The 13086-nt window shown below is 33.5% G+C and overlaps 1 protein-coding gene across 1 annotated transcript in view; it reads left to right on the forward strand.

The window, feature by feature from the left end:
• The first annotated feature begins 367 nt into the window (after nt 1-367).
• LOC114331432 (doublesex- and mab-3-related transcription factor A2-like) overlaps nt 368-13086 on the forward strand; it is an 87506-nt gene continuing 74787 nt past the window's right edge. The window contains exon 1 of the mRNA XM_028281015.2: nt 368-857. Coding sequence (XP_028136816.1) covers nt 404-857 — 454 coding nt within the window. The 5' untranslated portion in view covers nt 368-403. The remainder of the gene's footprint in view (nt 858-13086) is intronic.

The following is a 13086-nucleotide window of genomic DNA, read 5'->3' on the forward strand; positions in this document are numbered from 1 at the left end:
ATAGACTCCCATAAAATCTATCCAAACTAAATTATATAGTATCGCACTCAAAAAGCCCAACAATAGCATGTTAAGAGAAACTAGGACCCTCCTTCAGAGTCCTATTATAATACCGGCAATATATTTGCCATTCAAATCTAGTTTGTATATTCCTATTGTATATAATACACTGAATATCCTGCGAAGGAGGGGCAGAGCCCTACGTCATCTGAATAGAGGCGCGGCTTCTCTAAACTCTCGCTTCTCATTGGTCGATGTAGCGAGGCGCAAGCGACCAACAGATGGGGTACTGTATCCACCACCGGTAACCGTATCATTTGACAGTAACTGTCAGTGAGTGCAACATCCCCGATTTGTGCGGCATAACGTCACCCCTTCACGTATGTTTTTGAACTAATTGACAATGAGTATACCCGGTGCTGGAGTGGACATGTCTGCTCTAATGTCTCAACACCCTGTGCTAGGAGCTATCCCCCCGGCTTTCTTTCTAAGAGCCTCCGAGAGATACCAAAGAACCCCTAAATGTGCAAGATGTCGAAATCACGGTGTTGTCTCGGCTTTGAAAGGACACAAAAGATACTGTAGATGGCGGGATTGTAATTGCGCCAAATGTACCTTGATCGCAGAGAGGCAGAGGGTTATGGCCGCTCAGGTGGCTCTCCGGAGGCAGCAAGCTCAGGAAGAAAACGAGGCTAGAGAGTTAGGGATCCTCTTTCCCACGCCGATGACCCAGTCCGTTGGGGAGACCCCTGTACCTCCTCCGCCAGTATCCAACGCATCTGATATGGGGATGGCTCCTGTTTTACAAAGAAGTACCTTCACCACGGCGTCTGATTCTTCAGAGGCTTCTAGTCCAAGTAAGTGTTTATTTATTAATCAAAATAGAAACATATCAGTGGCAAACTTTGGTAATGAATCACATCAAAACACGATTGTATCACTTTAATTATTGCATCAAAGAATAAACGTGAAATAATAATCCAGTTTTTTAATTGAAAACATTTTACGTAGACAGATAAATGTTAAAACAGTAGCAGGACTTAAATAGACAATTAAAAAATAGGTCTTCTCTTTTCAGAAGTTTTTTTGTTATACCTTTTGTCTATAGTTGAACCTATAATATTAGATTTATTTTATTCTGATAGACCCACAGGCCACAAGTGTATTCCATTTTTTAAAAACAATTTTGCGTGCAGATAATAAATAATATCTACCCTTCGATTGTTTCTCTTTTTATGTAATATTTTCTTCTGCTTTGAGCATAGAGTATTTTCAATATCAACAATGCCAATAGGTGTTGACTACAAACTTTATTAAAAATAGAAAAAGAATCCATTCAACCATGGATAGTAAATAAAGTACCTATCCAATTTTGATAATTTTGCACCAGTTTTTGCCTTCCACCAAATAGAATGCCCCCTTAAAAATTAATTTACAGTATTGAACAATAATTGTCCATTGTTTTACATTAATAGGGTCTTAAAATTGCCGCTTTAATAGTTTAAAAATCTCCATCTTTTTCAAAGTTGGTTCTCTTTAAAGCGATATTAGATGATATCTGCGTAGAAGATCTTCAATAAGAATCTAAGCAACAATATTTAAAAAATGTTTGGAGTAGTTATTTTTGTGATTTATGTGAAGTGATATGTTACTGCCTCCTACTAAAATACCAGGAATGTGCGATATGTATTCAGTTTGACTATAGCATGTTTTTATGTTGAATTGATTTATTTTAATATGATTAGATGATTTAATATTAATATCTTCTAACGGAAAATTGTTCTTGATTGTAATAATTGTTTGCTTTCCTCTGTTTTACTATATTTATAAGTTTTTATAAAATTCCGAATAGGTAGGTAGGTTATTCCCTATATAATATTTGAGCACGTCATTGTATCATTTGCTTGTCTTCTATAATACTTACCTATGTTTTTTTATTTTATAACATGCCTTCATAAATTTCAACTAAATCCTTGCTAACTATGGATTAAATATCAATGATCCTTGTAGGTATAATAGGTATAAGCTAATATACCAGACCTCCGAATGTACTAAATGTCTTTATTTCGTTTCCATCCGACCTCTTCATGTACTGTAGTAATACTAAAGTTACCTACTATCTACTATCAAACTTCTAAGTTACTTTTAGGTATACATTATTCTATATTTGTTATTTAAAGTTGTTACAGTATTATTTATCTAAAAACGTTATATAGGTCTGGATCCCGCGTATGAAAAAAAAGTTGATTAATAGCAAGCTGAAAATTTGTTAATAGCTTAAGGGTGTCTAGTCGGACAAACTTTGATATATGGGAGCACTGGAACAGAGGAAGTTTTAATTTTGGAACGGTCAGACCACGAAAACGGCACATGTATTTTGTCCGACAGAACAGACTTAAACCCTCCGAACAGAGATGAAACTCTCATGCAAAAATCAGACTTCTATTTATCACCAAATGGGCGTTTTAATGAGTGGAACATGTAGAATATGCCAAATGACAGAAATTATGAGAGGTGATAAATAGCAGTCTGATTTTTGCATGAGAGTTTAATCTCTGTTCGGAGAGTTTAAGTCTGTTCTGTCGGACAAAATAAATGTGCCGTTTTCGTGGTCTGACCGTTCCAAATTTTTAACCTGTTCCACAATTAAAACTGCCCCTGTTCCAGTGTTCCCATATATCAAAGTTTATCCGACTAGACACCCTTAGGGCCGGTTGTTCGAATGCTAATCAACAATGATCATTATCAAATATTTAATTACTGTCACCAAAACTGTCAATGTCAACTTTGTTTGGGTTGCTGAAAACATAATTAATTACAATTATGAGATTTATTATTAATTATGTTAATAATTATTGTTATATTAATTGATTATAGACTCCACAGACTTTTTAACAACCCAAACAAAGTTGACATTGACAGTAAATAATTATTTGATAATGATCATTGTTGATTAGCGTTCGAACAACCGGCCCTTAAGCTATTAACAAATTCTCAGCTTGCTATTAATCAACTTTTTTTTCATACGCGGGATCCAGACCTAATAGATTTATTAACTAAAACACATTTTGATTCGAACGGAATAATAATAGTTGTTTTTTAATAACAATATTACGGTAGCAAGCTCTATATTTCTTGTAGATCTTATTAAACATGTTTAGAAATCCTGCTGTATGCGCCAGTTATTACAGCAATATATTTTCTATAGTTTTCACTTTATTTTCTATAGCTTCAAATGAAGAGTTATAGCGACAAATATTCAAAATGATGTATTATTGTTCTTAAGCTTGATTTTAGTAGATACACTGTTAAAATGGTGTAAGTTTGATATCAGTACACTGTTAAAATGGTTTTAGAATTACACAGGACAATTTTGTTTGCTATAACTTTGTTGTAATAATATTGCGATTCAACAGAATACCTATGTTTTACTATATGTGCTGTATGCTCTTTAATATTTTATTCATCATAACAGAAGCTTCAAAAGGGGAAAGAAAGCTTAAATGAATACTGAATGTGAATGAGTTTATTAATTAATCTTAAAATATGATTACAGTAAACCTGGAGGAAAGCAATATATTGACCAACTTCATATACCTACTTGATTCATATAAATACGGACTCATAATAATCATGGTATAAATTTTTTTAACATCGACCTCGTGCCATCTTTTAATATATAGGTATATATTATAATTAATTTAAAATATAATTAATATATAATTAATTTTAAAATTTAATAATAGTACCATATTTATATTTTAATAATCTTTTAAATAGATATAAAATATATAAATAAATTTAATAATCTTTTTTTCTTAACATTCTTCTATTTCTGTAGAAGGAATAGAACCAGTGCATTTTGACATATTTTCTTTAACATATTTAATACGTATCGTGAAAACTATATTTTTTTCCAAGGTACAAAATTGATCCTAGTAGGTATAAATAAAATAGCGAGGATTAAGTCAGGGCGAGAATAAATGAGCGAAATAAATAAAACAAAATATAAAATAAAATAAAGCAAAATAAATAAGCGTAGAATCATAACACGATTTAATGTCCGCTGGTATATTATTTGATAAATAATGACATGATTTCGAAGTCAGTTAAATATGAAATAATGCCCTAGGGCGTTATTTTGAAAAATAACGCCCTTGGGCTTTAAATTTAAATAACTAGTTAAATACTGTCAAGTTGACAAATAACAACCTAAATAAAACTATGGTTACAATTATTGCGTTACGACTATTGCTGCTAAATTAAATGTACTTATTTGAAAACTAATTAATTCAAAATTCATTCAAATTTTTTGCATATAAAGAAGAATTTAGTCGGACATTACACGTTGAAGGCACCACGGATATTATAAATAATAACGCTTTCGGTCAACGTATAGGTATACTTCGGGCCATAGGCCCTCTGTATATATGTTATAGTCAAAGCCCGAATTTTAGATACTCCTAGGTTTGACTAGGCAATCCTCAGGTCTGACTGACTGACGGTCTTAGTCAAAGCTGGAACATCTTCGAAATTAGGAAATTTCTCTTTGCATTCTCTTATTTGAGTTCTTGAAAAAAGTGTGTTTACTGTTCCGTATTTCGTACCAACTCTGTATAAACCGTCAATTGTTTTATCTTGTATGCTACTCAAAATATTTTGAGAATCCTCTTTGGTTCTATCAACGCTGGGGATAAGTATTATTATTACAGTTCTTCCGATCGAAATTGAAGGATATTTTTTTTTCACTTAATTGTTTCATAGCAATAGCCTAGGCATGAAGATCTTTAATCGCATTTCCTTTATTTAGTTTAATCTTTTCTGTCTGTGCCCAACGCATGCTCGAACGAGTGCCAAGGAGATGCTCGAAATATTTTTTGTATCATACAAGATAAAACAATAATTTACGGTTTGTATAGAGTTGATACGAAATACGGAACAATAGACATACTTTTTTCAAGAATACAAATAAGAGAATGCAAAGAGAATTTTTCTAATTTCGAAGATGTTCCAGACGTTAAGCTGTCTCTAAGAGAAATTAGTACAAAAGGTTCTAAATTTGGAGGACAAGGATTTCTAAAATACCACTGCAATAAGAAGTGCTCTTCAAAACCATGTAAGTGTAAAAGATCTAACGTATTGTGCAACTCAAAATGCCATAATGTTTCAACATGCGAGAATAAACACTAATTTTTTTATTTTAATTACGACAATATAAACATTACAACTAAAAAATGACATTTTAATAGCTGATCGGGGTTTGACTAGTCAAACCCCGATTTCATAAAATTAAATTTCGACCTTTGCCTGACCAATGTAGTCTCTCCTAGGTTTGACTAATCAAAGGCCGATACTTTAAATTTATTTCGGGCTTTGATTAAGACCGTCAGTCAGACCTGAGGATTGCCTAGTCAAATCTAAGAGTGCCTGAAATTCGGGCTTTGACTAATATGTTACAGTCAAAGCCCGAATTTCAGGCACTCCTAGGGTTGACTAGGCAATCCTCAGGTCTGACTGACGGTCTTAGTCAAAGCCCGAAATAAATTACAGTTTCGGCCTTTGACTAGTCAAACCTAGGAGAGACTACGTTGGTCAGGTAAAGGTCGAAATTTTATTTTATGAAATCGGGGTTTGACTAGTCAAACCCCGATCACCTATTAAAATGTCGTAATTTGTTAGATTATGTTTAATAGAACATCATTTTTCAATTGTAATGTTTATTATTTTTATATTGTCGTAATTAAATTATGGCATTTAGAGTTGCACAATACGTTAGACCTTTTACACTTACATGGTTTTGAAGAGCACCATTGCAGTGGTATTTTATAAATCCTTGTCCTCCAAATTTAGAATCTTTTGTACTAATTTCTCTTAGAGACAGCTTAGTGTCTGGAACATCTTCGAAATTAGGAAAATTCTCTTTGCATTCTCTTATTTGATTTCTTGAAAAAATGTGTTTATTGTTCCGTATTTCTTACCAACTCTATATGAACTGTCATTTTATCTTGTATGAACCCCAAAATATTTCGAGCATCTCCTTGGCATGCGTTCGAGCATGCATTGTGCATAGACAGAAAAAATTAAAAAAAAAAATAAAGAATATGCGATTGAAGGTCTTCATGCCCAGCCTAATGCTATGAAACAAATAAAGTGAAAAAATGTCCTCCAATTTCGATCGGAAAAACTGTACCAATACCTATCCCCAGCTTTGATAGAGCCAAAGGGGATGCTCGAAATATTTTGAGTAGCATACAAGATATAAACAATTGGGGGTTTATATAGAGTTGGTACGAAATACGGAACAATAAACGCACTTTTTCCAAGAAATCAAATAAGAGAATGCAAAGAGAAATTTCCTAATTTCGAAGATGTTCCAGACGTTAAGCTGTCTCTGTCTCTAAGAGAAATTAGTACAGAAGATTCTAAATTTGGAGGACAAGGATTTATAAAATGCTACTGCAATATGAAATGCACTGCCTTTACTGTCTCCATTAGCTCAACTGGTGTTCTATCAAATTCTTCAATTATTAGACTGTCAAAGTACAGTTTCCATCTCTTTTTGACATTTATTTCATGAACTAATATTTTTTTTATTTCATCTCAGATAAGTATAAGTATAGTCCGTCCGCTATAACTTTTCCCATGCGGTACGATTCATTTTCAATCAAATTAAGTCAAAACAGAAAGTGAAACGTACGCCGATGTGTGTAGTATATAGTATACAGTATACAGTATACAAAATGTATGTACACATCGACGTTCGTTTCAATTTATGTTTTGACTTAATTTTATGGAAAATGAATCGTACCGCATGGGAAAAGTTATAGCGAACGGATTATAAGTATCTAATCTGATTAAAATCTGTTGCTTCCTTTGCTCTCTGTTCGGCAATATTATACCTATATCTTTTTTCCCTCTCCCTGGTATGAAGTTTATCGTATACGCTTGTGATTTAGCTTTTGCTACTACTACTTTCGCTTATTTTTCGTCTATTCTTCTACTTCGGTATGTTTATTGGAGTAATGTGCTTCGGTTGTCATTCCAGTTTGTTTTTGATGAGATTTTGTAACTGTAAGAAGGAATACCTAGTGCCAGTGAATTTTGATAGTTTTTTAAAACTTTTTAATACGTATGTACTTTAATACTTTTTAAACTTTTAAACTCTTGTCTCTGAAAAAAGTCAATTACAAAAGTATCTATAGAAGAATTGTACAAAGCGTTGTAGGTTAGGGATGTTAATATTGTTTTATTTCAGTTGTATATTCAAAATATAAAACACACTGTTTCTGTCCTTCTTTATATTAAATAAATAAAATCATTATTAGACTTTGTAAGTGTTATATCTATCTCTCTAAGTCTCTAAACCATTATCAGTAACAAGACTAACAAGCTACTGAGGCAAGCATAACATTATTGAATGATTATTGTCTTAATATATTATAGCTACCAAACTTTTCTTTTGAATAGTCTTAGAGCCAGGCCCGGCCCCAGGGGTGGGCGAACTGGGCGGCCGCCCAGGGCGGCGAATTCAGGGGCGGCAAATTTTAGAGGAAAGCCAATTTTTGAAATTGAAGAAATAATAACTTATGTGTTTAATATTATAAAAAATCAATATTATGAACAAGAGCGGCAAAAATGCAATTGTAAAAACGAGAATTAAGTAAGTGAAACAATAACAAGTCAAGGTTCATTCGACGGAAAATCGACAACACCGCCTTCTTCTCCATCATCGCATAAGAACAGTAGGATTAGAACTAAACTAAATTCACTGAAATTCACTTAAAATTAACTTTACTGAAAGTGGATGTACCTAATAATAATTATTAGAAACATATATGGTTAAAGCTTTGTCCAGCCACGCTAAGTCTCCATCTCATCTACAGTCACAGCGACAGTGGGTAGAACTAGCAATTAGACTAGAATCGGGAAAAATCATAGATGAAGAAACACAAATAGTTCTAAATTCAGAAACTGGTCATTGGAAAAATGTAATAAGTACAACGACTTATATTAATAATACAGTTCTTAGCACAACCGTGGCTTTCATTGAGGGGCGATTCTGATAAACATTTTCATCAAAACAATAATTATTTTTTAAGGTTTTTGAGCTCTTTAAAAATTTTAATTCTGTTTTACAAGAGCACATTAGGAGAATAACTAATGGAAGTAACAAGCAGCATCACTATTTGGGAAAACGTATTCAAAACGAAATTATTCAGCTCCTCCATGACCAAATCAAAAATAAAATTTTAAACTTTTTGAAATCAGCAAAGTATTATAGCATAATTTTAAATTGTATATCTGATATTGCTGGGGTGGAACAGATAGCTATTGTTGTACATTTTGTCGATTTAGGTTCTTGTTCACAAAGTGTTAAAATTGAAGAACATTTTCTTGTATTTGTACCTGTAGAGGAAACCACTGGCTTGGGAGTTCAAAACAGAATTTTGAAAATGAATCCTAGAGCGTTTTTTGTCCCATGTTCTAGCCATTCACTTAACTTAGTCGTGAACGATGCTGCTAAAACCTCACAGTTTGCAGTTTCTTTCTTTTCCTTAGTGACAAAAATTTACAACTTTTTCTCAGCATCTATTCATCGTTGGACTTTGCTGAAAAATCATATTTCTAGCCTAACATTGAAACCTTTGTCTGAAACTAGATAAGAAAGTAGGATAATTGATGCAATTACTCCCATTAGATACCAAATTAAAGAAATTTACGATGATCTTGTAGAAATCAATGTGAATAAAAACAACGATAAAATGGTTGCTCATGCATGAGGCAAGCTGTTTGGCAAATCAAATCCGTGATTTTACTTTTCTTTGCCCTGTGGTAATATGGCATGACATTTTACTTCACATCAACGTAGTCGCGTATGCAGAGGATTGATATGGGAGCGTATCAAGCTATCAGTTTATTAGAAAAATCAGAAATCCATTTTAAGTCTCTCAGAAGTGATTTAAAATTCCAGTGCTAGTTGACAGACGCAAGAGAGCTCATTAAATTTAGAAATTGAGAACCCGAAAAGAATGTACAGTAATAGCCAGAAAGAGAAAAGTGAAAAGACAATTTGGCCATAAGGCTGAAGATGAAAGTATGGACTTAGATCCAGAGACACGATATAATAAATTTGACTTCTATTTAAAATTTATGACACAACCTTTAATGCATTAAGTGATAGATTTAAGCAAATTAAGAGCCATGGTGAAATTTTTGAGTTGTTGGGTATACCAAGGGGGAGAGGGGCGGCGGTTGCCGATCTGGCCCAGGGCGGCAAAATCTCTAGGGCCGGGCCTGCTTAGAGCTAGTGAACCCTCCGAGTAACGGTCTTCCTGTAAGGCTAGAAATTTGTATCTATAGTGATAATATAGCACACCAAGGCTAAAAACCATGACCTGGCAGGCATCTGCCCTGCACGTGTATCTACCAGGTGAATCGAAAAGTGCATAGTTTTGGGGGAAAATAAACATTCTCCTGTAAAGTTTAAATTTAAGTATGTGTTTGAGTAAGTCATTTAAAAGAAATGTGTACAATGACAGGCGATTCTGAAGAGCATAAGACCTTGCCAGGCGAGGGGAAAGATTAGGGGTTTTTCCTAAAATTATTTTTTTTTCGAACAAAGTTTTTTTAGGATTTTTTAATCATTCCAAACAGAAAAGGTCTTTAGTGACTTTTCTCTTAGGTTAATAGTTTTTGACATATAAGCGATTAAAAATTTACAAAATCGCGAAATCGGCCATTTTTAACCCTGAATCGGACATTTAACTGAAAATTTCAATGTTGCTAAGGTAGGTAGTAGATATTCTTTAAACATCGACGATGAAATCCCGAAGGGTTTTTTGCAATACAATATCGAAAATCTCTTTGTTTTTTAATTGCTAATCAAGCGGGCGCGACACTGTAGTATAAGTGAGGACGTTTATATTAAAATCCATAAGGAAAGATTTTTTCCTGTAGCTGACTCTATACCATTAATTACAAAAATTGAAGAAAAATATCTTCTGTGTAAAAGGTATATTAGTTTGACAACCATAATAAAGGGGAACAATAAAATACAGAACGTTTAATACGAAATAATAATATTAATAAATAATATGCCAATATAAGACCTTTGGTCGGCATTTTAAGGGTTTTAACTTTTAACCCATGTATTTTTGGTGGCTTAGCATGTAGAGCTTGCTTAGAACACTGATGATGCTCTCTTTAGAGCGAAAACGTTATGTATTTTAATGTAGCCCTTTATTGGGGTTTTCAAACTAATATACCTTTTACAAAGAAGATCTTTTTCTTCAATTTTTGAGGATGTTTGAGTTTGCATAAATTCATTATCTCGAGAATGGGCAAATTTGAAGAGAAATTCTCAGACACTTCGATTTTTATTTTTAAATTAGGACTTTTTGTCCTAATTTTTTTAAATGAGAGTAGGGGTTGTGTGATAGCTCATTTGAAAGGTTATTTAATTCTCTATTTAGTAATATAAGCATTAACATAATTATTTATGCAGTGTGTACAAAAAAATTTTTCTTCTTTTTGTGTAAATTAATTTAATAAAAAAAATTTTTTGTACACCCTGTATAAATAATTATGTTAATGTTTATATTACTAGATAAAGAATTAAATAGCCTTTCAATTGAGCTATCACACAACCCCTACTCTGATTTAAAAAAAATCATCGATTACGTCATCACGCCCAGATGGATGACGTCACTAGTATTATATATATATGCCAAAAAGTCCTAATTTAAAAATAAAAATCGACCTGTCTAAGAATTTCTCTTCAAATTTTCCCATTCTTAAGATAATGAATTTATGCAAATTCAAACGTCCTCACTTACACTACAGTGTCGCGCCCGCTTGATTAGCAATTAAAAAACAAAGAGGTTTTCGATTTTGTATTGCAAAAAACTCTTCGGGATTTCATCCATCGATGTTTAACGAATATATACCTACCTTGGCAACATTGAAATTTTCAGTTAAATGTCCGATTTAGGGTTAAAAATGGCCGATTTCGCGATTTTGTAAATTTTTAATCGCTTATATGTCAAAAACTATTAACCTAAGAGAAAAGTCACTAAAGACTTTTTCTGTTTGGAATTATTCAAAAACCCCAAAAAAACTTTGTTCGATGCAAAAAAATATTTTAGGAAATACCACTAATCTTTCCCCTCGCCTGCGCCTGGCAAGGTCTTACGATGTTCACAATCGCTTGTCATTGTACACATTTCTTCTAAATGACTTACTCAAACACATACTTAAATTTAAACTTTACAGGAGAAAGTTTATGTTTCCCCTAAACTATGCACTTTTCGACTCACCTGGTAGATCCACGTGCAGGGCTGATGCCTGCCAGGTCATGGTTTTTAGCATTGGTGTGCTATGAATTATCACTATACAAATTACAGGAAGACCGTTACTTGGAGGGTTCACTAACTCTTAGACTAGAAAGTTTCATTTCAAATAGCTAATTTTGTTTTATAAATTCTCTACTATATATTTATATTCTCTATTAAAGCTACAAACAATAAAAATATTTTTCTTCGAAAAGTTTCATTTCAGAATTGTTTCCCTATACATATATATTCTTTTCATTAAAATAAAATAATTTCCAGAGAAGCTATAGAACGATTAAGTTGGCTCTAAATTAAATATGTCAGTAACAATAGGTCGATAAAGTCAGAAACTTTTTAATGAGAGATAATAACTTGGGAGAACCTCGTAAATTCCCAACAAAGGCGAAGATTTAACTTCTAACTTCTCGATTCGATATTGAATTATTTTCTTCACTTTATTGCATTTTAATTACCGATCCCGTTTCTTATTAGATATTTGCAGACAAACTTTTAAAATACGCAGAAATTAGATAAAAGAAGCTAACTCCGAAAAGGAAGACAAAAGTTATGGCTCAAATACTGTTCTATTTTATTAATACTCATTTTAGTATACGAAAGAAACTAATTAAACTGAAGTTGTGTTATAGAACGTAAAATTGTTACGTTACATTATCAGAAAAATACCTTCATCATCATCATCATCATTTGGCTCTACAACCCTATGTGAGTCTTGGCCGCGTTTACTATTTCCCTCCATTGTTATCGGTCCTGAGCAGCTATTTCCCATTGCTGTACTCCCATTTTGCGTAGATCACTGGCTAGTGCGTCCTTCCATCCCTTTCTTGGGCGACTGACCTTTTTTCATCGGGCCTTTCCCAGAATGTGGCGTTCAGAAGTCTTTCGTCACTTGATCTTAGCACGTGACCCGCCCATCTTATTCTGTTTGCTTTAATGTAGCGTACTATGTTTTCATCTCCATATATTGTCTCGAGTTCATCATTGTGTCTTCTTCTCCATTCTCCTGTTGTCTCTTCCCTGCAAGGCTCATAGATAGTCCGCAGTATCTTTCTTTCAAGTACCAGTAATTTTGCCGTTTCCCGCTGATTCAGAGTCCATGTTTCGCTTCCATACGTTATTCTTACCTTAATGAGTAATATGCACTGTTTCCTGCAATGATCCTGGCTGCCACGTCCTTTTCATATTTATTTTCAGATGTTATGATCGCTCCCAGGTACATACTTAAATTCTTTGGCGACTTCAAAATTGTATTCATTAATTGTTATGTTTTGTCTAACCCTTGGTCTTGGGTTCTTCGTAACCACCATGTACTTGGTTTTGTCCTCGTTGACCTTAAGACCAACTTCCTTGGCTCTGTTCTCGAATAGGGTGAAAACTTCTTTTGCATCTCTGGTGGATTGTGCAATTGTGTCCCAGTGGCGGCTTGTCAGGGTCGGCAGGGTCGGCAGGGTCGGCAGTGCCGACCCACACATTTATGGACACATTATAGATTTTTTTAAATAAAAGTTAATTTAAGTTTTTTTAAGTTAAATTTAATCAGAGTTAATGATATTCGTTTCTGTGAAAAAAAAAATATCTGTGAGATAATACAGACTAAATTTTATTCATTGTTTTTAAAAGAATTCGAACGATCTGATACGTTAAGTGATCCCTGTGCGCTGTGCGTAAGAGACTTTTCAAATTAACGATCCTAGCCAGCCATACACCCGACTGCGATGGCCCGCTTCGGCTAGCCGTA

Source organism: Diabrotica virgifera, chromosome 6 (assembly GCF_917563875.1).
Source record: "Diabrotica virgifera virgifera chromosome 6, PGI_DIABVI_V3a".
Classification (NCBI taxonomy): Eukaryota; Metazoa; Arthropoda; class Insecta; order Coleoptera; family Chrysomelidae; genus Diabrotica; species Diabrotica virgifera.